At 45.9% G+C, this 26,033-nt stretch overlaps 1 protein-coding gene across 1 annotated transcript in view; it reads right to left on the bottom strand.

Annotated features, from left to right (window-relative positions):
* KCNQ3 (potassium voltage-gated channel subfamily Q member 3) overlaps window positions 1–26,033 on the bottom strand; it is a 295,288-nt gene that overhangs the window by 14,488 nt on the left and 254,767 nt on the right. Inside the window, 7 exon segments of the mRNA XM_061123179.1 lie at window positions 519–650; window positions 3,199–3,301; window positions 4,110–4,312; window positions 15,027–15,053; window positions 21,061–21,155; window positions 22,881–22,976; window positions 24,856–24,966. Of these exon segments, the coding sequence (XP_060979162.1) occupies window positions 519–650; window positions 3,199–3,301; window positions 4,110–4,312; window positions 15,027–15,053; window positions 21,061–21,155; window positions 22,881–22,976; window positions 24,856–24,966 (767 nt within the window).

The following is a 26,033-nucleotide window of genomic DNA, read 5'->3' as shown; positions in this document are numbered from 1 at the left end:
CGGTCTGTCCAAGACCCGAGAGCTGTGACACGCCGAGGGGAATTTAATGTCCGTCACTCCAAATCTTTGTTGTGACGAGACAAAAACCAAGGAGCATACACTTGCCTGACATGTTCCCTGTTACAACTAACACTTGATGAACTTTTAATTGAGTAAAAATTTATATTTGGAACTAGCCAACTGGAGATTTTAGATAATCCGAATATTGTTGGCATATACAAAGGATCAGACATGATTTTTTAAGACATGATCAGACATGATTAAAACACATGTTTTTTCTCTCCCTGAGGCCTGATCAGACTATTAATCTTGGCCATGTCAATTTCATAGAAATTCTCCCCAGTTCATTCGATCTCACATTGGTTGGCCTTGATGTCTCTGTTTGATGAATATTTTTGTTCTTAACATTTCTTCCCTCATTGCGGATTAGTAGATGCCTTTCACTCTCAGCTCTGAGGCCTCCCTGGCCGATTCCTCAGCAGCCAGGAGGGCACCATCCTTCCAGATGTGCCTCTTACCTTGTCTGAAGGTACTTGATTCGGGAAAGCATGTCAAGATGTCCAGCAGAATATTGTTCAATCACATCCTTCACGTCATAAGGCCTCAAAGTCTCCTTGAATTTTTTTTTATAGAGACGGAATTGTAGAATTCTGGCAGGCAAAGTAGAGACATTTGTGCATCAGGAGTGGAGAGTGAAGTAACTTATATAAGATGAACAAACTCTGGGGTGAGCTGGGGGGGTGGTTGGAATAAAAGAACCAAAAAGACACGACTTGCTAAGAAGTCCCAGCTCCTGGTCCTGGTTCCACCTCTTGGAACCACACTGAGTTAGGCTGGCTATTGTCTCTTCTTCATGCCTATCTCTTTTCACTCATATGAATAGTAAGAAATTCATAGTGACAGTAAAAGCGAACATTTATTACACATTGGGCTTCCCTGGTGGCTCAGAAGATAAAGAATCTGCCTGCAGTACATGAGACCTGGATTTGATTCTTGGGTCTGGAAGATCCCCTGGAGAAAGGAATGGCACCCCACTCCAGTATTCTTGCCTAGAGAATCCCATGGACGGAGGAGCCTAGTGGGCTACAGTCCACAGAGTCACAAAGAGTCTGACACAACTGAGCAACTAACACTTTCACTTTTCACTACATGCCAGACACGGGCTGAGTTCATTTTTAACAATTTGCTAATAAATCGATTCACAGATGATGGAACTGTGGCCAAGGGAGCTTCAGCCTCTTCCCAGGGCCATCTTGCTGATAATGTCAGAGTTTTCCTGAAACCAGGGTTGTATGGGGACAAGGCTCACAGTCCTAACAGCTGCGTCACACTGCTTCCTATTTGAGGACAGCTGACATATCTCTCCTCAATAGCCTCCTTAATCCTTTGGCTTATGAGCTTCTGGAAGAGAAAAGCTAGCTTTGGTTCCTCAAATTTTTTCAGGCTTTTAATAAAGTGGGGCACCCAGAACTTGGAATCCTCACCTCCATCTTCCTGGGAATCAATAAAGTCGCCTTAGGTGATTAATCTTCTTGAAACTTCCCTCATGAGGTCAACTCTTGCTGAACACAGTGTCAATTTAAAACACCAAATCACAACCCAGTGATAAGGAACACAGCTACCCAGGTCCTCCCATCTCATACTTGTATAGGCTTTTTTTAACGGTGCATTCAAGACTCATTTTGTTTGTCACAGTCCATGACTTCAGCCTCTAAACACTATTTTGGTCTATCAATTGTACCATTCAAGCTCTCCTTTCCAATTCTGTGTCACTTTCTAAGCCTGCCCGTTACACAGTTCTATCTAAGGTGGGTGTCAGGAACTATGGCTTGCAGCCAAATCTGGTCCACTGCCTGTGTTTGAAAATAGAGTTGTGTTGGAACACAGCCTCAAGTCATTCATTTATATACTGTCTATGGCTGCCTTTGCACTTCAGGATCAAAGTTAAATACGACAGAGACCTATGGATCATAAAGGCTGACATATTTACTACATATCTGACTCTTCACAAAAAAATGTCTGCCAACCTCTCAACTAAGGCATCAGTGACAGTACTACAAAGGATGGGGTAGAAGCCAGACCAGGAAGCATCTCAGCAGAGACCTCCTTCGAGCCTGACACAGATTCATTCATTGGTTTTCTTTGAATAAGATCATTCAACTAGTTGAGAATCCAGGAAGTTGTGTTTTTTATCCAGCCATATTTCTGGCACATTGTACAGAGTGACGTCATGAAGAACCATGTCAACAGCTTTGCTGAGGGCCACATATTATAAACTCGTGTGCTTCCTGCTCTATTGGACTGAAAATCTGAAAATGCCGTGACTAGTTCTTAGTGACCCTGACTCAGTTTCTAGAATTCACTACCATCATGGTGCAGTGCTTATAAACTCACATTCTGGAGTTATCTTGAAGTAGTAGCATATTTTCTTAATTTTCTTATGGCATTTCAAGCAAAATAGAAATAGCCAGGGTGAATTATAAGTCTCGTCTGAAACAGACCAAAAAAATCCTATAATTGATTACCATGTTGAAAATGCTAATTAAAAAGAACTAAATGAATGAAGACAGATGGGAGAAAAGCTATTTTGAGTCAGAAGCCCATAAGAGAAGAAAACTTTATGTCAACACACCCTCCCTCGCCAACAGCATTTAAAATAAATTAACACAGCACTGTAAAGCAACCACGTGTGTGTTAAGTTTTCAGTCATGTCTGACTCTTCGTGACCCCATGGACTGCAGCCCACCAGACTCCTCTGTCCGTGGGATTCTCCAGACAAGATTACTGGAGTGGGTTGTCATGCCCTCCTCCAGGGGATCTTCCCCACCCAGGGATCGAACCCCCATCTCCTGTGGCTCCTGCACTGTCAGGCAGGTTCTTTACCGCTGGGCCACTAGGGAAGCCCAAAGTAACCATACTCCCATAAAAATGTTTAAAAAATAAAATAAGTAGTAGCAAGGACAGACAAGAGGATGACCCAGTGTCTCCAACCTACTAATGATCTGCTAATGCAGTCATCATTTTTCTTTAGGTAGCACCCCCCCACTTAGAGTATTGACATACTCTCTGAACTTGACTCAGGGGTTACTTGAGGAATTTCCTGCCCACCTTCCCGAAGCCCAAGACCACTTTACAAAGCCATGACCTGGAGGAGCTGAGCTGGGGCCTAAGAGGCCTAAAGTGGGAGAAAGCGCTTACCTGACGGCTCGGATGGCGGCCTTCAGGGTGGGGATCATGTCTTCGATGAGGAACTCATTTCCGTAGCCCCTGTCTTCGGCTGTGGGGTCCCCTGTCCCAGCATCTGAAAGGGAGACACCCATATCAATGGCAGGCCACCACTTCATCAGAGCCCTTCAAACTCAGCCCCCCAAGTCTCCATTTCCATTTCAGAAACCCCGATGTGTTCTCCAGGGGTGACATCATTCAGACTTTCTCAGCATCTCCCTCCCATGTTCCAGAAGTCTGGTAAGTGCCTGCAGAGTTGGACAGTTGCTTGGGGGAGAAGGCGGGGAGGGTGATGTGTGTTCCAGGGTTCCCAAGTGGCCCCTTTGGAGGCAGCCAAGGGCATGCACGTAGGTATTTGTCACACACCTGAGTTCAGACTCTGGCTCTGTCAGACTTTATCCTTGTGACTGTGGGCTGGGAGGTCACTTTCTGAGCCCTGTTCATCCTCCCTTTTTGTAAGTGAACAGGGCACCCACTCCGACTGCCCCCACGAGAGACACTTTTCCCATATCTCTCCCCACCCCCTTGGGATGTGGAGGTCCCCAGCGGTCCAGACCACTCTGCCTCTGGCTCCCTCCATCCTTCAAGGTGACCTTCTTGGCAATGTGCTCATCATGGGGCCACCCTTAGGAACCATGCAGTGTGTCTCAAGGCTCCCTGGAGGGGTTGGCAGGCACAGGTGGTGACCCCAGCCCAAGAGAACAGCTAACACGGCCCGCTGCGCCCAGAGTGAAGGCGGGAACCTATCACAGGGGCCGAGATAAAACAAGCCAGAGCTGGTTCAGGGCAGCGGGAATGGGCTATTACGTAGATTGCAGGATTGTTCGCGGGGGTAGGGGGGAGGAGACGTGGAGGAGACAGGGTGAGGAAGAGGAAGGGGTTACCTTCAGAGCTCTGCCAGAAAGCGTATGCTTTCATGCGGAAGGCGGTGCGGAAACGCTCTTTATTGTTTGAGCCAACAGGCTTTGGTTCTTTAGAAGGACTTTCTTCTATGGCATCTACATTCAGAGGGGTAAATAGCTTTCCTTTAGTATTGCTACCACGAGGATTAGAAAGGCGAACCCGATCCAAGAGACCCAGCTTTTGGCTACAAAATAAGCAAAAGTGAACAATTTTCCTCCTTGAGTGCAGGCTTTCGTAATCTCCCGTCCCTCTTCATCAAGACGTATACATCCTCCTCCGCGCGGGAATAGGACCTGCGCCTCCGATGCTCAATCTGATTGAGCTGCTTGGAAAGGGACACGGCTTGCTTCAGATGATAGCTCGGCAGCTGACTAGCTAGTACATCTTGGGCGTGTTTCTCTGACTTTCAGTTTCCTCATATGCTTAAGTGCAGCTTAAATGCGATCCAGGACATAAAATGCCAGCTCCTGGTAGCAGGCAGCAAAGCTTTGGCCCTCCTCCACTCCCACCTCCTCTGCATCAGCAACTTCCTCAGTATCATGCGGTGGTGCCCAGATGGTGACCCACAGAGGCAAAGCCTTATCAACTGTTCCTTAAGCAGAGCTGAATGACATAAATCACAAAAAGCAGGTACCCTAACCTGGTGTCCACAGACACCTCCCCCCCACCATGGACAGAGCTCTTTTTTTGGGGGGGGGGGGGGTCCATGAGCTTGGATGGGAAAAGCACTGCATTTTAAATTTAATAATTAGATTTTGATTCACAAATCTCAAACTGAAATTTAGCATGTCTTTCAATTATGAATGAATGAACCCCAGTAATACCCTCAATGCCCCAGCCATGTCCTGGGACTTTCTATAACAGAAATCACAGATCATCTTATATCCTATTACCTTCATGTATTGCTATGCTCATCACTGCTTCGAAATTGTGGAATTATTCTACCTGCCACTATATCACATCATTAGATTCATCACAAAGAAGCACACATATTGACTGCATCTCAAAAGTTTAAATATCTTGATAATTATATTTCAACATAATCCGCTTCTTTTGCAACTGTCTGCATTTTAGTTGTGGATGCAAAGTTGTTATTCTGAGAAAGGGTCAGGGAACTTTAGCATACTGCTGAAAGTCTTCTAGGCACAAGAATAAAGCTAATAAATCCAACAGGAAGTTGCCCTGGTGCAAAAACCATCTCGGTGTCCTTGGGCAAATCTGTGACCTTCTCAGACCTCAATTACCTCATCTTTAAAATAGGGATAAGCATGTCCCACTTGACTGGTTGCTATGGGGTGCTGTTTGTCAAGGATTTGGCATAGAGCCCAGCACACAGGTGCTCTATAAACAGCAATTTCTCCGTTTCTTAACCTCTGCCTCTCACCCGAGTGGACACAGGAATGATGTCCTTTTGTGCGGCACAGATCAGAAAGTGCCTAGTGTGTGTGTCACACATCGATACACACTCAGCTCAGCCACTTTCTCCTCATCACCCACATGGGACTTGGCACCCAGCAAGTGTGCCTGTACTTGTGGGAGAAGTGAGTGAACAAATGAATATGAATGTGGGTTGTCAAATCAGCTTTTCATCAGCCTGAGACACCGAGTATGTCTCATGTCGATGTCTGGTTATGACAGTCACACGCCTCATACCAGAAGCTGCTGCTGTCTTTGCGGTTTGACATAGTGAGGTGGTCCTGGCCCTGGGACTGCAGAGGTAAGAACATCTCTTGTTGAGTGGGTGCCCTATGCTCTCTGAACACCTGGTCCTCAACGGTTAAGTGAGCTTAACCACACCTTGCTTAGGAGAGATCCGGGGACCACTGCACGTGATACTGTCCATGATGCTTCTTGCCTTCAGCTTGGCACAGAGAAGGCACTAAGAAATATTTGATTCATGAAAGAATGAATGAATATGTGGATGAGTCATTGTTACTCCTGACTCCTTCTGACTGTTCTTTGTCCCCCAACACTGTTACATTAATAACCCACCCATCAGGATAAATTCAGATGGCTCCATCTTTCCTGAGCTGGTCCAGATTTTTCAGAGTGGCTTTCCTGACCGGCACTAGGTGAATGACTAATGGAGAAGAAATCAGCATCCAGAGGCTAAAAACACAGGACAAGGTAGGAAATCGCTGAAGATACCCAGAAGGCTTTCCCAGACATGAACTAAGAAGAAGAGGGAGGTTAGGATGGTCATTGCTCAGGCCCCTGCTTCCTGGCCCCTGCCTACCTGTCTTTGCTATACCAAGCAGATCCATCATTCCATCCACACCAAACCCCTTGCCCATCCCCAAGTCCCCTCCTGCACGCCTTTTTGCACTCAGCCGTGCCCTTTCTTCCCTTCTCAGCCGACCTCGTTCCCATCTGCCCTTTAAAACTGCCCAAGTGTCCCTTCTTGGAAACTACTCCCCATATGCTTCCAAGAGAGGCTGTGTTTGTCTCTGGGTTTAATACAGTGTCAAGGCTCTCCGCGCCCATGCCCGCCTGCCCCACTGGCTTGTGCAGTCCTGGCAAAGCAAGGATTCTGCCTGCTTATCCCTGAACCCACCCTACACCCCTGCTCAGTACATCCTGATGTTCAGGGCTTTGGGGCAAAACTGACCTGGGGGGGGGAGCGTCTTGAAAAAACAGGTGACCTAGGACACAGAACTCATGTGTCTGGGTCCCAGCTTCCTCATGTGTACAAGAATGGGAATCAGCCCTCATTACACACAGTTGCGTAAGGGTTAAATGAGGGAACACACGTAAGTGCTTAGCCGACTGTCTGGGAAGCAGTAGCGAGACGCTTTCAATAAATGCTGGCTGTCATCATTATCTTGGTAAATAATCCTCTTCCCACAGAAGCAGCAGAGGGCTAATGACATGTGTGAAAAGGATGGATAATATTTCCTAAGCCACACAAAAAAAAAGTGTTCTTTCTTTTTTAAATGAACTGAGGTGAGTTCTCAGGATTATATATATATATATATATATATATAATTTTACGGTACTTCTTAATGATAGTCTGAAACACTCACCACCATCACTGAGTTTGACCGCAGCAGGAGATAAGTATCAATATATGAGGAGTTTAATTCCAGAAAAACTAAGCAAGACACAAGTAATGGCCATCACTCTGTCCTGATTTGAAATCTCAGCGTAGGTACTGACTATTAGATAATGAAAGAGATTGCTTGATTCTGTCTCTGTGAGGACTGAGAATTCACTTATCTGGCATTTAAATGCTTCACTTCTATCTCTAACAGTCTGAGTTGCTTTGGCCATGTTCACTTAATACCCCATTGGTCACAGAGGTCAGTTTATGCGACGAATTTCAACAGCATTAGGAATCCAGATGCGTTGGGCACAGGTCAGAAATCTCGGCTCTGAGTTACTCACAGCCATAACACCTAAGCGGCTTATGGAATTCTTCCTCCAGCAAAGTGGGTGATCAGCTTACTTCTTAATTGTGTTGCCTGAAACCCAAGACCCTAAAGGATAATCAAATGCAAGGCCAAGTTCATCCCTGAAACTCAAAACCCATTTCAGCCCTTCTCTGTATGGATTTCTAGTGCATATTTCAGGCCTTGTATTTGAAGGCTTGCAGATCTTGTAAGAAAAGCTCTCCATGAAGCTGACATCAGATTTCCTTGGAAAGCTAAGGTCTCTGATTTGTTAAGGGCAGACAAACAATTTCCAAACATGAGTTGGGAAAACTGGAAATACAGACTAGAGACAGGAAAAATAACGTCAAGGTTTTTTTTTTCCTGGCAAGATTATGCAGTCCTTGCCCTGGGCTCTTGATCGGGAAACTCTTTGTTATTAAGTTGCTAAGTCGTGTCTGACTGTTTTCAACCCCATAGACTGCAGCACACCAGGCTTCCCTGTCCTTCACCATCTTCCAGAGCTTGCTCAAACTCATGTCCATTGAGTTTGATGATGCCATCCAACCATCTTGTTCTCTGTCATCCTCTTCTGCTCCTGCCTTCAGTCTTTCCCAGTATCAGGGTCTCTCCCAGCATCCAGGCTCTTCACATTATTTGGCCAAACTATTGGAGCTTCAGCTTCAGCATCAGTTCTTCCAGTAAGTATTCAGGGTTGATTTCCTTTAGGATTGACTGGTTTGATCTCCTTTCTGTCCAAGGGACTTTCAAGAGTCTTCTCCAGCAGCACAATTCAAAAGCATCAATTCTTCAGTGCCCAGCACTCTTTATGGTCCAACTCACACATCCGCACATGACTACTGGAGAAACGATAGCTTTGACTACACGGATTTTAAGTTGTGTTAAACTCTGTACATTCCCCTATTTCATGCTTCCCAGCCTCAGCACAAGCTGTGACCTGTGCCTAGGAAAACCTTCATCCTATCTTTTATCCAAATAACTGATTTTGTTTGAAACTTGGTCCAAGCAGCAGTCCCCAGGCACACTTCCACTTTTGGGTCAATGAGATAACCATTCATTGTGCATTTTTTGAGGCTTTTCTCAACCACAGCACTTGGCCATCATAATGAAATCTTCACCTTACGAGGGACTCTCTCACTATAGCAGTGGTTCTCAACCAGCGGTGATTTTGCCCCTAGGGGACACTTGGTGAAGTCTGGAATCACATTTGATTGACATAACTTGGCGGGGGGCGGGGGGTGGTGGTGCTCCTGGCTTCTACTGGGTTAAGGCCAGGGATGTTGCTAAACTTCCTATAATGCACCCAGGGCAGCCCCCACAACAAAGGCTTATCCCACCCAAAAGTCAATAGAGCTGCCATTAAGACATGAAAGGGGTAAGCTGTTTGTTCAGAAACTGCCTTTTGTCTAGTTATTCAGCACCGAACACAGTGCCTGGCACATACTAAGCCCTTACAGCATCATTATGATGTTGAGTGAAGAAAAGAAGAAATAACAACACTTGAGCTTCTGATTTACAAGGTGCATCCAACCTCAGCTGAGAAAGGAACTGCTGTATAGTGGAAAGAATGCTGCCTCTGGAGGAAGAACTGAGTTCAAATAGCTGCTCTGTGGTTAATATTTCAACTTGGGTGAGACATTAGCTCTGACTCAGTTTTATCGTCACCTGTAAAACAGAGCTAATGTCACTTATTTACTCAACAAAATATGTTCTGCACCTTGAAACTGCTAGACTCTTGGTAACTTGCTGAGGATACAGTGGTGACCAAAGCAGGTATGGTTTACAGCCTCCAGTTAGCTTACAATAAGGTCAAGAAGTCAAGTGACAGGCAAACAGATACATATATTGCTAGAAATCTGACCAGCATCAATGAAAAAAAAAAAATGCTACCTGCTCTATCAGTTAACAAAGGATGCTGCAGCCATCAAACCATCACATTATAGCCACCCCAGATGGTGAGCCCTGAGGGAACTTAGAATAGAAACATCAGGATCAGGCACTGCAGGGGACAGCTCTGGTAGTCCCGTGGTTGGGACTCTGCCCTTCTACTGCAAGGGCCACGGGTTTGATCCCTGGTCAGAATACTAAGATCTTACAAGTCACAGGGTGCCCAAAGAAAAAAGATTCTAAAATAGAAAGAGAAAATAGGAATTTCTGTCATTCTAAGTCTACCTGGAGACACCAAAAAAGTTGTAAGAAGGAAGGAGTATATCAACTTTTCATTAAAAATGTACATGTGCATTTCATAGCAGCATTATTCACAATTGCCAGAGGGTGGGAACCACCCAAATGTCCATGGATGGATAAACAGGTCGATAAAATGCAGTATAGACATTCACTGGAGCCTTAAAGGAAGGAAACTCTGACACCAGCTACAGCATGGATGAACCTTGAGGACATTATGCCACAAGGGAAGTAAGCCCATCACAGAGGGACAAATACTATATGATTTCACTCCCATGAGGATTCTAAAGTAGAATACTTTCTACTTTCCGGATACTTCCAGAAAGTATAAGAGAATGGTGATTGTCAGGGGCTGGAGGGAGGGGAAAATGAGGAGCTGGTGTTTAACAGGCACAAAGGCTCAGTTTTATAAGACTGAGAAGTCCCGAGACTGGTTGCACAACAACATGAATATATTGGATGCTCCTTAAATGTACATTTAAAAATGTATGTTAAGATAGTAAATTTTATGTTATGTGTATGTTACCACAATAAAAAAACATATTTTTTTTCCAAAGGGAAACACAGTGCCCTCTCCATGGAGAATGGACTAGAGGGGAGTAAGGAAAAAATGAAAGATCAATAAAGAAGCCACTGATGTTTTCCAGGCAAGAGATGCTGGTGGGTCTGGACCAGGGTGATTGCAGTGAGGAGCAAGAGGAGACCAGAACTTGGACATTTATTTTGGAGAAGAACCATGCTCGTCTTCCTCAATGGGTTCTATGTGGCCATGAGGGAAAAAGAAAGTTTCTGACTGTATGCAGAACGGGGGGGTAGGGATGCCGTTTATTTTTATGGGGATGCCATTTACTTTCAGTTGAGAAAATGGGACAAGACAGGTTTGGAGAAGAAATCAGAAGCTGATTTTGGCAGTCCCTTTCCTTGATAAACACACACAGACACACACACTTCATACAAGACTGTGGCATGAAGTGGATTTTAGTAAATGGTGAGGATTTGCCTCACAGCTCAAATAACCTAAATTGAATATCACTATTAAAGTACTTTTGGAAGTTGAAATATAAATTAATTTTGGTTTGTGTTTGCTGAAGATACACTGGAAAGATACCCAAAAATGAAAAAGAAATTATTTATGGGGAGTGGGACAGTGGAATGGGGTAGAGAGAGACAGAAGTTGTACTAAGACATTTCATGGTTTGTCTCTATATTATTATTTATTAAACTGTTTATTTCATTTTACTTTGGTCATGCTGCATGGCGTGTGTGATATTAGTTCCCCAACTAAGGATGGAACCCAGGTCCCATGCATTGGAAGTGAAAGTGAAAGTCGCTCAGTCGTGTCCGACTCTTTGAGACCCTGTGGAATTCTCCAGGCCAGAATACTGGAGTTGGTAGCCTTTCCCTTCTCCAGGGGATCTTCCTAACCCAGGGATTGAACCCAGGTCTCCCACATTGCAGGCAGATTCTTCACCAGCTGAGCCACAAGGGAAGCCCAAGAATAATGGAGTGGGTAGCCTATCCCTTCTCTAGAGGATCTTCCCGACCCAGGAATCAAACTGGGGTTTCCTGCATTGCAGGTGGATTCTTTACCAACTGAGCTACATGGGAAGCCATTGGAAGCATGGAGCCTTAATCACTGGACTGCCAGGGAAGTCCCTACTTCTACGATACTTTGACTTATGAACCATGTACAGGTTTTTTAAAGAAAACTAAAATTTAAAAATTAAAATTAAAAAGTCATTTAGACTCTCTCCATCAGGAGAAATTCTCAGTGGTTATACCATCCGGCTAGGTTCTGAATCCTCCTCTCTCTTCCCCTTTCTCATTCTTATATACTCTCTCCAGAGTTGGGTCCTTTTCTGCTCCAATCTATATTCTTCTCATTTTCAATTCAATTCAAATCTCTTTTGTCCCTACTTTCAAGCTCAGCTCTGGGTTCACTTTTGCACATTAAAACTCATAAAAGTGTTCATATGAACAAAAAAACAAACAGAATCCTAGAAGTGGTACTTTTAAATGCAAATCCTGCCCCTCCCATCAAGGGTACAAAAATAAGATGAGGTCGTGGGGATGTGGTGTCAGGGAAGCTGTGATACCAAAGAGAACTTGAAGATAGACAACCCAGTAGGTGAGGTTAAAGAATGCCAAAGGCAAGCAGTACTTTGTAAACAGCTTTGCTTGGGACCAACTTGACTACATTCTCTAGCTTCCTCAAGCCATCTTTGTTGGGCATGTGTATCCTCGATAAACTAACAAAAATTAAAAAAACAAAAGAACAGAAGTTGAGTTTGGGACATGTCACTTTCAGGAAAATGGAGAGGCACCCTGTCAAGTAAATAATTGGGACCTTGTCTTTCTTGTTTATAGCTATATTCCCTACAAGGGTTTCTGGTACACAGGAGGTCTTAATAAATATTCATTGAATAAGCAGATGGATGGGTGAACAGATGGATGGATGATGGATGGGTGGATGGATGGTTGATGGATGATAGATGATGGATAGATGCATGATGGATTATGAATGATAGATGGGTGGATGGACAGATGGACAGATGATGAATGGATGGATGATGGACAGATGAGTGATGGATAAACCAAGAGTACAGTGTCATTGCAGGCAAGAGAAAAGTCTTTTGAAGAAGTGGTCAATCTGTTTTGTTTTGTTTGTTGTGAGCTCAGTGAACACAGACTTGTAACCTGCATAGAGCAAGTCAATCCCACCCACAAGGGCTTAAAGCCTTTATTTTGTCTCTTATTTTTTCATTATTTCTTCCTTCCATCTTTAGACATGGGAGAATGGCGCCCTACGCAAGGGCAGTGGCCCCCCTTTAGAAGGCGCCTCTGGCGCTATGGTCTATCCTGAGAAAGGCAGAGAAGGCAACTGTCAATTCTATAAACAACTGTTACCATTCATGTGCCAAATCTTTGCGCCTTTGGTGCCTTGTTTTCTCTCTGAGGGGGGATAAAGACTGAATGAAAGTTGCTCTCTCACCTATGCTCTTTTTTCATACAAATGAGAAGCCTTAATTGGGAATTAGATGACAATGAAAGTGGAGTGGCCTGGAACTTGATAGGCCTTCTACAAATGGCATTATGATTTCAGATTTTCAATCGTGGGAGAAGCATGCCCAGCAATGTGGCAAAAAGCATCTCTCTAAGCCCCAACTAAACCGAAGTGCCTAGTCCAGGGTGCAGCAATATTCTGCATGTATGTTCCAGTCTGGCTGAATTCTATTTGTGTCTGCATAGGAAAGGCAGTAACAGTAGATTGAATAATTCACTTGTAGTGAATAATTCACCTGCATGATCTGAAACCCTGTTGGTCACAAGACGGGAGGGAGCAGGGAGCCCTGTCGAAGAGTCCTAAGGTTGTGTAACTTCTGGTTGCTCATGAGTTTTGGAACTTGTGGTGAGCCTGTCCTCTTGAAAAGGTTTCTAGAAGAGGATCACTTAGATATCTTCCTGCTCTGCCTCTGAGACACAAAACTGCTGCAGGTTCTCTAGCAAATGCACCCTGACTCTGTCAGCCATCCAGGCCCCTCCTCTACACCCTCAAACCCACTACAGTCCAGACTGGTTCCAGGCAAGAAATACTCCTTCCATTTGAAAACCTGCATGAAGGAGGTGGAGAGTCCGAGCTGTGTCTGTCTCTGTGAGTGAGCTGGCGCTGTCTGTAATCATTTCTTTCAGGTGGGATTATGTGTGTGATGAGGCATCGTGGGCCCCATTCAAGAGCACCTGACCCAGACTCCTAAGGGTCACTGTCCTCAAGTGGCTCCCATACAAGATGGTCCAGGGTCCCATCACCGCTTCTGCCCAAATTCTGTTAGCTCTAGAGGGCCCATTGTTGAGCTGGTGTCCAGGAGATGGACTGAGAGGCCTTACAAGTAGCTTGCCACAATAATAGTTTCAATACATATTTTTAAAATATACTATGTATATTTACATTTATAATTATTTCTGTTTTATAAATACAGAATAGCTATATCCCATATACCTTTCCATAGCTGCAGGTTCTGCATTCACAGATTCAACCAAGTATGGCTCAAGAACACTTGGGAAAAAATTCCAGAAAGTTTCAAAGTGCAAAAGTTGAATTTGCCACACTTGGGCAACTCTTTACATAGCATTTACATTGTTTTTACAACTATTGATAGAGCACTTGCACTAACTAATCAAGAGATGACTTAAATACACAGGAGGATGCATGTAAAGTGTTAGTCGCTCAGTCGTGTCCAACTCTTTGCAACCCCATGGACTGTAGCCCGCCAAGCTCCTCTGTCCATGGGATTCTCCAGGCAAGAGTATTGGAGTGGGTTGCATGTAAAGGTTACATGCAAATACTGTGGCATCTGATACAAGGGACTTGGGCAACCATGGATTTTGGTATTCACAGAGGGGTCCTGGAATAAATCCCTTGCAGATACCAAGGGATGATGTGTATACAAACTGTTTCCAATAAGTGGTCTTTCTCTACAACTTCAAGCAGGATCCAGAGCTTCCCTGATATTGTGACATGTTTTCGAGAAGGAATCAGAAAGAAGACAGCTGAGCTCCCTCTGTCTCTGCAGCAGCCTGTGGTGAGCATGGTTTACTGGGGATTGTGAATTACAGTCTTGATTCACTTTCTGAGGGCTTCCCTGGTGACTCAGATGGTAAAGAATCTGCCTGCAATGGACGAGACTCAGGTTTGATTCCTGGGTCAGGGAGATCCCCTGGAGAAGGGAATGGCTACCCACTCCATCCTTGAAGAATTCCAGGACAGAGGAGCCTGGGGGGCTACAATTCATGGGGTCACAATGAGTCGGACACAACTGAAAGACTAACACTTCCACACTTTTTGAGGAAACACCTGTTAGCCCAAGAAGCAAATGAAACAAAATATAGTGGAAATAATATGGTCTGAATATTCAGACTTGGGTTCGAATTTTGGTCTTACTACTCAGTAGCTGTGTGACTCAGGAGATGAGTAACTCAACCTCTCTGAGACCCAACTTCCTCAACCCATAAATGAGAGCATGAGAATCGATTTTTCCTTGGTGACGTGAGGACCATGTGAGACCACACATGCAGGATTCCAGGCACAAAATCCTGCCCAGACGAGAAACACCCAAAAGGTGGCTGCCACTGTGATCACAATTAAGTTGTTCTTGAGCAAATTAACATGAAATTGGCAGAGGAAAATGGCATCCAGCAACTGCAGTGAGCCCCAAAACTCTTATCTCATGACCAGCACGACTGCCCAGGGGCCCCAGGTCATACACAGCTGGACCCTCCGTCCCGACACAGTGGTGGGAAGAAGAGGATTCATGATCACAAACGTACCTGGCTGCTGGATCCAGCTGTTCTTTCCTACAAGGAGAAAAAAACAAAGCATAAATTACATGCAACTGCTTCTCCTCTCCCCAGTATCTTTTCTCAAGCTTCCTTTGCTGAAGATGCAGGAGCAAGGCAAAATGGTACATGTAGAGGGGAACCCATGAATGAATGGGGCTTCCCCAGGCAGACCCTAGACCCCTCCTGCAACCTAACATGCCTGGTTCTGAACTCCAAGATCCCTCTCAGCCATTCATTCGTTTATTCCAGGGGTCCCCAACCTCGGGGCCACAGACTGGTACCTCCTGTCAGATAAGCAGTGGCATTAGGTTAAAAATACAGTGTGCAATAAATGTAATGTGCTTAAATCATCCTGAAACCACTCCCACCCCACCACCCAGTCTGGGGAAAAGTTGTCTTCCACGAAACCCGTCCCTGGTGCCCAAAAGGATGGGGAACTGCTGATTTATTCATCCAAAAAAATGGTTCCTGAGCACCTACTCTGTCCAACACCGTGTACTGGGTTTAGGTGACCTGTTAAGTGGTGGGGACAGACCAGGGAACCAGGAATTAAATGAGACAGCACATATAAAGGGCTTCCCAGATGGTCCTAGTGGTAAAGAACCTGCCTGCCAATGAAGGAGATGTAAGAGACACAGGCTCGATCCCTGTGTAGGGAAGATCCCCTGGAGGAGGGCATGGCAACCCACTCTAGTATTCTTGCCTGGAGAATCCCATGGACAGAGGAGTCTGGCGGGCTACGGTCCATGGGGTCTCAAAGAGTTGGACACGACTGAAGCGACTTAGCATGTGCATGCATGCACACAGCACTTATGAAAACAGATCTAATGTTATTCAGCCCTAGAGAAATATTACCGCATATTGTCCTTCTTCTCCATTTCTAAGAACTCCAATAATCTTGACCCTGCTCATAAAAAGAACAAATTCTGCTTACACAGTAAATTAACTGAGTCTTTTTGGTCAGGTACTTCTGTTTCTTGGGCCTTAGTCTCATCTCCATAAATCTAATGATTCCAGAGCTGCAATGACAGACACTAATCACAGATGGTCATTGAAATTAAAATGAAAGAAAATAAAAAATCTTGTTTCTCAGTTGCACTGGCAATTAGATACTCAACAGCCACCTGTGACAAGTGGTTACCATGTAGGGCAGTGCAGCTACAGACAATTCTGCTATTGATATCACTTTCAGGGAACTGATCAGTGTGCATGAATTTTTTTGTTATTGTTGATGGTAAACAACATCTGATTTTTAACATCTGCCCACTTCTCTGCTTGTGCATGAGAATGTGTAACTTATTATCTGCCACCACATGCCCCAGAGTCTTCCTGTAGCTTCTCAGCCTCCTACCACCTACTTCCACTAGGTCTACACAGTCTCTGTGCTAAGCTGCTTCAGTTGTGTCTGACTCTCTGCGACCCTATGGACTGTAGCCCTCCAGGCTCCTCTGTCCATGGGATTCTCCAGGCAAAAATACTGGAGTGGGCTGCCATGCCCTCCTCCAGGGGATCTTCCTGACCCAGAGATTGAACTTGTGTCTCTTACGTCTCCTGCATTGGCAGGTGGGCTCTTTACCCGTAGCGCCACCAGGGAAGCCTCAGTCTCCATAGACCAGCAAATCAGAAGACCTGGGTTTGGTCTCCCCTGTGCCCAGCATCATGTGTGGCCTTGAGCAAGTTCCTGAGCTGGAGGCCTGTTTCTTCTTACCTAAAATTGGGGCTGGACTTGAAAGTCTTTAAGGCTCTTTGAAATTAAAAAGTAATGAGTATACAACTCTAAGTAATGATAAAAACAGAACAAAAAAGGTAATACCGTCACTCATCACTGGTAACCCAAAACATACAAATATATACATACACATTTCAATACGTACACGTGTGTATACATACACACATATTCTTGCAAAGTAACAAAGAACTACACTTGCTGGAAATGGATATGACACTACTTTTAGAAATGGGCTACATAACTGCATCCTTCAAGATCTTTTGGAGGATTACAAAATCATGCAGTCACCATGGAAAACAGTCTGACAGCTTCTCAAAAAGTTAATATAGAGTTATGTATTCCACTCCTAGGTATATATCCAAGAGAACTGAAATAAGTATCCACAAATAGGTACCTGAATGTTCATAGGCATATAGACCAAAAGTAGAAACAACACAAGTGTGTATCAGCTGATGAATGGATAAATAAAATGGGGTCAATATCGTGAAATATTATTCTGCCATAAAAGCAATAAAGTTCTGATACACAAGACAACATAGACGAAACTTGAAAATATTGTGCTAGGTAAAAGAAATCATAACATTTTATTTATTTATTGTATTTATTTATTTGGCTGTGGCATGTGGGCTCTAGTTCCCTGACCAGGGATCGAACTCAGGCCCTCTGCATTAGGAGCACAGAGTCTAGCCACTGGACCATCAGAGAAGTCCCAAGATTTTATTTTATATATGAAATATCCAGAATAGGCAGAATAGAGTGATTAAATAAATGTGTGGTTGCAGGGGCTGCGGGAAAAGAGGGAGCCAGGGGTAAGTGCTAAAGGGCACTGGGTTTCTTTGGGGGATAATGAAAATGCCCAGGAATTAGACAATGGTGATGAATACCCAACTTTGTGAATATGTTGAAACCCACCAAACTGTTACTTTAAATGGGTATCTTTTATGGTATGTGAAATCCTTTTGTAGTATACGAAGTATATGTCAATAAAGTCTTTTTAAAAATAAATCAAATAAAAAACCTTTAGGAAGCAGGTGAAGACATACCAATGTACCAATCAGCTACTTTTTATTTTGCTGTGAAACCTATGGAATGGGTTGGAATATGGGGAACATTCTTTTCTCAAGGGACTGCCTTGTTTCAGAATGGTTGCCAAGTGAATTCTCTAGTGGCTTTAAACTTTTGTCCTTGAAAAAAAGAAAGAAATGTTCCCTCCTAGTCTAAAAGCAGTTCCCATATCACAGCAGCTGTCTGCAGCACATTGTATTCCTCCGAGTCTCTGACAGCTAGGACAATGCCTTATTTATAATAAATCAACCCAAAAGAATGGGCCTATTGCCAAGACCTTGGGATGCAAAACAAACAGAAATCATCTTGATTCAGCGTTCAGTGTGGTTGCACAAGCTCTGGTTTTGGAGTTCAAGGTCAATCTGTTCTCTTTAGGAGAGGCAACCGGTCCATTCTAAGACTCTTGCTGTCCTAAGGGATTTTGATATTACCCCAAACTCGAAATGATTATAGCTACAATAGGAATCTGCCTGCAATGCCAGAGACCCGGATTCTATCCCTGGGTCAGGAAGATCCCCTGGAGAAGGGAATGGCTACCCACTCCAGTATTCTTGCCTGGACAATTCCCTGGACAGAGGAGCCAGGTGGGCTACAGTACATGGGGTTGCAAAGAGCCGGACACGACTGAGCAATTCGCATGCACACAGAATAGAATTCTAGACTCAGAAGGAATCATAGAAAGTGTCTTCAGGGTGCATGTGTGCATGCTAAGTCTCTTCAGTTGTGTCCGACTCTTTGCAGCCCTGTGAACTATAGCCTGCCAGGCTCCTCTGTCCATGGGATTCTCCCAGCAAGAATACTGGAGTGGGTTGCCATGCCCTTCTCTAAGGGACCTTCCTGGCCCAGGGATCGAATCTGTTTCTTTTATGTCCCCTGTATTGGCAGGCAGGTTCTCTATCACTAGCGCCACCTGGGAAGCTCATCTTCAGGGTAAGTAAATCTAATTTCGAGTAAGAAGATGCAGTCAGTAAACCCAACTCTACCATTCCATTATGGAAGTCTTGTTTCCCCTCATCTCCTTAGCTCTTCCACAAGTCATCCCTCCCTGAATTTCTGTGCCTCTGCTCATTCCCTTTCAGGTCCTCGCTCCATTGTCCCCTCTTGCTGCTGTTACCTTCCCGTAAGCCCTCATTTCCTCTTCCCTGGAATCATTTGTTAGCTGATCTCCTGATCCTGGGCCTGTCCAATCCGTCCTCCACACCCCTTCCCATCTTTTCCCTGAAACACATATTTGATCGTGTCATTCTCTGCCTTCAATGGCTTCTCTTCCCTTTTGGGATCAAGGTGAGAGTCCTTCATGAGTCATGTGTGACCTTCATTGCCTGGCCCAACCTTAGCATATACAAGGAGCTCAAAAATACTGATGGACTGAATGCCTGGACTAGAAGGTGCCATGTGCCACTAGACCCTCTTGGGATAGCACCACAGCTCCTGAGCTGGGAGAGGGAAGCATGGCCCTGAGGTTTTGGGGCTCTGTGGGTCATGGTCAGGTTTTGGATCCTGTTCTCTTTGTCATTGGAGAAGGAAATGGCAACCCACTCCAGTACTCTTGCCTGGAAAATTCCATGGATGGAGGGGCCTGGGCTGTAGTCCATGGGGTTGCAAAGAGTCAGACATGACTGAGTGACTTCACTTCACTTCACTTCTCTTTGTCATGGTTACCCATTGGAAGGTTTTATGCAGGGGAAATGAGTCAGTAGACCTCCATGTCCTCAGTGTCCTTAAATCTTCACCGCAATCAGGTGATGGAGGTGGAGGGAATATTGAGGCCGAGTTCAGACACTGGTCACAAGTCCCATGATGAGAATAAAAGGAGGTGGGAGGGAGTCACTAGTCCAGCGCTGGGTCATGTCATGATCTGTGAACCCAGACATGTGGCAGAAACATGCTGCAGAGCAGGTGGGTCCCCACTCCAGGTATGAGTCTGAGTGTCCCTCTACTTCTCCTACCAGCTCAAGGGTCCTAGTGGTCCAGACTTCCATTCACACATTTAAAAATCCGAGCTCAGGATTGAAAACCTGGCAAGGTGCAGTCTGTTTCAGAAACCCAAGTAGCGACCACAGGCTTGGAGGACCCTAGATGTGGCTGACATTGGCCACATGACCAAAGTTTCTAAGCCCCAGTTAGCTCATTTGCAAAAGGAGCCTGGTGACACCAACCACCCAGCCTGTCTCCAAGGGCTTCTGTGTTAAAATCACCAGGGATGACTGTTCGAGATGCTTCAACTATTCCAACGCCATTAAAATTGTTGAGGGTTTCCCTGGTGGCTCAGTGGTAAAAAAACCTGCTTGCAATGTGGGAGAACACAGGAGACGTGGGTTCGATCCCTGGGTCGGGAGGACCCCCTGGAGAAGGAAGTGGCAACCCACTCTAGTATTCTTGCCAGGAAAATCCCATGGACAGAGGAGCCTGGCGGGCTACAGTCCATGGGATCGCAAAGAGTCAGACACGACTGAGCAACCGAGCATGCAGCACAAAACAGATGAAGGATGCAGGACCCGCATGTCCACATCCCCCACTGATTACAACCAGTCTTAACATCTGAGAACCTCTGACTTATTTCAAGGGGTGCCTGTGAGTATTAAATCAAACATCAGCTCGTATTCCAGGAGCATATTGGATGTCCCATAAATATTCATTTCCCTCTCCCTTTTCATAGGTGCTGGCCATTGGAAATGGAATGTAATTTTTTTCCCTGAAGACTCTCATTTAATTTCTCACTTCTGAGAACACGAAACATCTCTGGGCCCCCAGAGGACTCCACCAGCTGCTTCTTCACCTGCCCTTTCCTACCATCCAAAGTGGCCTGGGGGTGAAAGGCATGACTATCCTGGCCTCCAGGATGGCCAGGCTAGCCCATTGCACTCACTCCTCACTTCCTCAGCCTCTGACCCTGCTTCAACATTGACTGGACCTTCTCTTTCAGCCACTCCACACTGTCTAGCTAAAAACGCTGGGTGACATCCTGAGATCATCTGGGGAACTTCAAAAAATACTGGGCTGCACCCCTGTACCTGCCTCCTCCCCCTGGGATTATGATTTAATCAGTCTGGGGATGGTCTGGGCATTGGGATATTTTAAGCTCTCATGAGTCTAACATGAGGCCCAAACTGAGAACCACCACCTCCAGGACATCCTCCAGGAACCGTGAAGGCCACGGGCACACATACAGACCCGCGGAGGGGGTGGTGAGTCATGCCCTGAGCAGTCAGCTGAGCGGCCACTTGCCTGAAGAATGGAAAAGAGACGACTGATTCATAGAACCGCCACGTCGCCACGAGATCAATCCTGTTGGGGTTGGTAGCATAGTACCTCCAGGCGGCCTGGGGAGGAGAGACGAGGGGTGGGAGTGAGCTGATGTCACCCAGAAGGTCACACGGAATCCCACAACATTGAAACAGTAAGTCCCGGACACCTATGGGTTCAGTGTGCACTGAGGTCATACCCAGCGTAGCCAGATTCTTGGCCTTTTGTAGCTCCTATGGGAGGAAAAACCTCCTTGACCTTATCATCTCAGATGGAGAAAACCGGCATAGTAGAGGGTGGGGTGGAGAAGTGAATTACCGTGGAGAGGGGAATCTGGGTATAAGAGCCCTGAAAGGAGCAGGGATTCCTCTTGCTGCATGATTCCTTGAGATTTCTCAAGCAGGTGCGAAGACAAACAGCCTTTTGTGCCACTTCTGGGTGCAAAAGACAGTCTGGCAGGTGAGGTTTTGATTCGAACACCACTAGATCTTCGGTATACTGTGATGGTTTGGGGATTGGGGAGGATAACAGGGCAGACTCTTAGAGACCAGAACTGACTTAGAAACTACACGGTGCAAGATAACACCATGCACCATCCTGTCTCAGCCCCACAGCGACACTCACTACAACTGGAAGCAATTTCATGAGTGGGAGGTCATGCGGACGGTGTCCCAGGCAGCCGGCCAGAGCCAGAACACTCTACCTTCCTATTCTCTCTGCTCCCAACAGCCCATAAAACCACGAAGCAAGAACTCTCTCTGAAGGAGAAGAGGGAACACTGCCCCTCCCGCCATCTCTCACTATTGTTCCCAACTCCCAGCCCAGGGTCGGGGAAGCGAGAGGGAGGAACCGCTGGGGAGACCAGCACCCACTGCTGCATGGTTGTCTACTGGGTGGGATGAACGGTGAATCGGTCAGCATTTTGCACACGTGGGCATCTCTCCCTCTCTGGACTTACGAGCTCTCTATCACGAGCAGACGTAAGGGCCCACACCTCCTTGCAGCTGGTTGGCTACGCACCTGTGCTCTAGGCTGACTCTTCATTGTGGGTTCCCCGTTCAAGACTGCGGTGAGAAGTAGGAGAGAAAACCTAGTGTGGACCCAAGTCCAGGCCAAGTTCTCCACTCCATCAGGGGTAAAAACAGCTGATGGGTGGGCTCCTGTCTGAGTCCTGAGTCTAGGTTTGGCCTGGCTTAGAACTCGGATGGGAGAGTGATGGGATGGTCAATTTCAGGACACAATTTCTGATGCTAGTCAGAGAGACAAACCATAGCAACACTCAGAGTCGTGGCAAGCAGGCTCGGTCCTGGGTCCATCCCAGGTCACGGCGTGCCCACTCTTGTAGAAGCATATGGACACACACACACACACACTCACACAGAGACACATGCACACACATACACAGAGACACACACAAACACACACACACACAGACACACATACACACAACACACACACAGACACACATACATATACACACAACACACACACACAGAGACACACACATAAACACACACACATACACATAGACACACACAGACACACACACATACACACAACACACACACAGAGACACACACACAGAGACACACACACATAAACACACACACATAGACACACATACAGACACACACACATATACACATAGACACAAACACACACACACATAGACACACACATACACACAACACACACAGAGACACACACATATACACATAGACACACACACACAGATGTAGACACACACACACACAGAGGCACAGACGCGTGGCCCCGTCCAGTTCAGCCCCAGGCAGACAGACCTGGATGAGCTCAGCGGCGGGCTTCCTCCTTTTCTCAAAGTGCTTCTGACGGTGCTGCTCCTGCACCTTGAGCGCTAGCCCGGACCCCAGGATGCCCTGAAGGGAGAGGTCAGGCCCTGAGGTCAGCTCCCCAAGGCTCCCCTGGAGCCCCACCCCGACTCTCAGGCCCCAGTGATGAGGCCGAGCGAAGGGGAGAAGGAGAGATCCCTTCTCTGTCTTCCAGGGAGTGGAAGGGGATTAAGCGGGGCCTTGAAGTCAGGGTTCAGTTCCGGACTCTGCCACTTCCAGCAGGGAGACCCTGGCCGGCCTCTTCTCTGCTGCATCTCAGTTTTTTCCACAGGGAAGTCAGATAGCAGCGCCCCCCTCACAATTCTGTGAGGAAAAAAATGAGATAACGTAACAGGGACTGTCTAGGAAGCAGTAGGAGGCGCAGCGGGTTCCCAGTTAATATTAATGGAATTTTAAAAATATTGCAGTCGCTTGAATTGTCATGTGAGACTTTTACTCTGGCTGGCATTTCTCCGAATTGTGATCTGTTTTGATTCTTAGTCAAACTCTCACATGGAGTACATGGTGGGGGTGGGGGGGCACACCCCTTTCAAGTTGAGAGAGAATTTAGAGACCATGGCCCATGCTCACAGCCCCTCATCTGTTATGGATAAAGAAACTGAGAGTCAGAAAGGTCATCTTCCCAAGGTCAAACAACTTAGGGAAAAACACTGGACGGCTGCGATGGACGAAGGGAGGGCTGCAATGAACGAAGAGCCTCAGTATCAAAAGGATAGGAGGTGAAGGGCGGGGAAGAGGGGTTGTTATACCGGGAGGTTCTTTTCAACCTTTGTGATTAAGAGCCAGGCTTGAAGGAGCAGGCCTGGGTCCCTGGCTCTACAACCCAATAGCCCTGTGACTATGGAAGCTTAACTAACCCAATGAATCCTCAGTTTCCTCATCTGGAAAAGGGGGAGAAATGCACAGCAAACTTCAAATGTTTTTACAAAGATTAAATGAGACAGTGTAGGGAAAGCATGTGGCATGAATCTAGTCCACAGTAAGTTCAGCAAATGCTGTATATTATTATTGTTGTTATGACACCGATGGGCACTGGGCTTTGGGGAAGTTATTCTACCAGGGATTAAGAATTTGAGGGAAATGCATTTTTTACACAAACTAGAAGATAACAGGGCAGAGAAGGGAACTCACAAATATGAAGGACTCACTATGTGCGCAGAATATGGGGGTGAAAGACATAATCTCAGCCCCCAAGGGGCTCACAGTCTCCCAGGGAAGCAGATTTAGAATCTGAAATCCCAGGTGGGCTCAGAAATGCCTTTTCAGAGCGATACCCAGAGGATGGAGTGATGAACTCAGCCTAAAGAAGGCAGCACTGAACTGGGTCTGGAGGATAAACAACAGGTCCCTGTATAACACAGGGAACTATATCTAATATCCTGTGATAAACCATAATAGAAAAGAATATTTAAAAAAAGAATATGAGCTCAGCTTGGTGCTCTGTGATGGCCTAGAAAGGCGGGATGGGAGGGAGGTCCAAGAAGGAAGGGATATATGTAAACATATGGCTGATTCACTTAGTTGTAGAGCAGAAAGTAATGCAACATTGTAAAGCAATTATACTCCAATTTTCAAAAAAAGAATGCCTATATGTAGATGTGTCACTTTGCTGTAAAGCAGATGTTTACAACATTGTAAATCAACTATAGTTCAATAAAAATTTTTTTAAAAAAGAAACTCAGTCTTGAAAAGGAGTTGGTGTTTGGGGGATCACTCCTGGCAAAGAGCCACGCAGCCTGTGGCAGAGAGACAGGAAAGCATGACACGGGGACAGCTATGGAGTTGACGGGGCTGGAAATCGGGATACGAGAAGGTGGAAGATGAGGCTGGACAGCTGAGTTGGGGCCAGGCAGTGATGGATCCTGCCTGGGATCCATCATCAAGGGAGAACAGTGAGGGCACTCACGGCTGGTAGGGCAAAAAAGGAGACGCCGATTAACGAAAAGGTGGCTGCGATCAGACGGCCTTCCCACGTTTTGGGCGTCTTGTCTCCGTAGCCAATGGTGGCCAGTGTAATCTGAAAAGAGAGGCGTTCAGACACGGGGCTTCCCTGGGGGAGGAAGTCAGTGATGTATCAGCCAACTTTACCCATAAGCCTTTGTACCGACTGGGGCACTGTCCCGTTTAGAATAAGACTCCCGTGGGAGAGAAGGTACTAAAGACCAGCGATCTTATATAGGAGCCTTGAGACCACATCTGCTTCTAAGCTAAGGATTTCTTCCCTATAGTCAGTCAGTCAACAGATATTTCAAACATTGCAAACATGTGTATCTGCATATACATTCATGCATATGTTTGCAAATGCGTGATTTTGTGTATGGCCATGACTCTGAATGTATGTGCTCCTGTGCATTTATTTACATGTATTGTGTGTATAGGTGTGCATGTCTGAAGTCTGGGCCCGTGTCTGTCCAGGTGTATGCTGAATACTCCTCTGTGCATTTACACTTGTAGGTTATCAGCACACGTGCACTTACGAACATGGAAGGCAGGCTACTGGAGTAGTTAAGTGTGGCCTCTGGAACCCAAATGCTTGAGTTCAAATCCCAGGTGAAGCACTAAGTTGGCTCAGAGGTCTTTGAATTAGTGACTCAACCTCTTCAAGCCTCAGGTTCTCCAATTTGAAAGCAAAAGTGTTAGTCGCTCAGTTGTGCCTGACTCTCCGCGACCCAATAGATTGTAGCCTGCCAGGCTCCTCTGTTCATGGGATTCTCCAGGCAAGAATACTGGAGTGGGTAGCCATTCCCTTCTCCAGGGGATCTTCCCAGCCCAGGGATCAAACTCAGGTCTCCTTCACTGCAGGTGGATTCTTTACTGTCTGAACCACCAGGGAGCTAATAATAGGAGTTGTTTGCACTTAAAATGTGCTTATAAATGTAAAGTGCTTAAGCAATGCTTTAATACCACACGCCCAATGGGGCTGGGGCCATGTGTCTCTAGGTGTGTTTGAGGGTCAGGGTATATACACGTCTGCATCTGCCACTGAGTCTGCACAGCACAGCCTGGCTAATGACAGGTAAGGTCCCTGAGTGACCGTGGGATGCGACTGATCAGAACCCTGACTTCTAGGGAAAAGCCCCTCTT

Source organism: Dama dama, chromosome 21, assembly GCF_033118175.1.
Source record: "Dama dama isolate Ldn47 chromosome 21, ASM3311817v1, whole genome shotgun sequence".
Classification (NCBI taxonomy): domain Eukaryota; kingdom Metazoa; phylum Chordata; class Mammalia; order Artiodactyla; family Cervidae; genus Dama; species Dama dama.
Note: the sequence above shows the minus strand (reverse complement) of the source record. Positions and strands in the feature narration are given on the sequence as shown.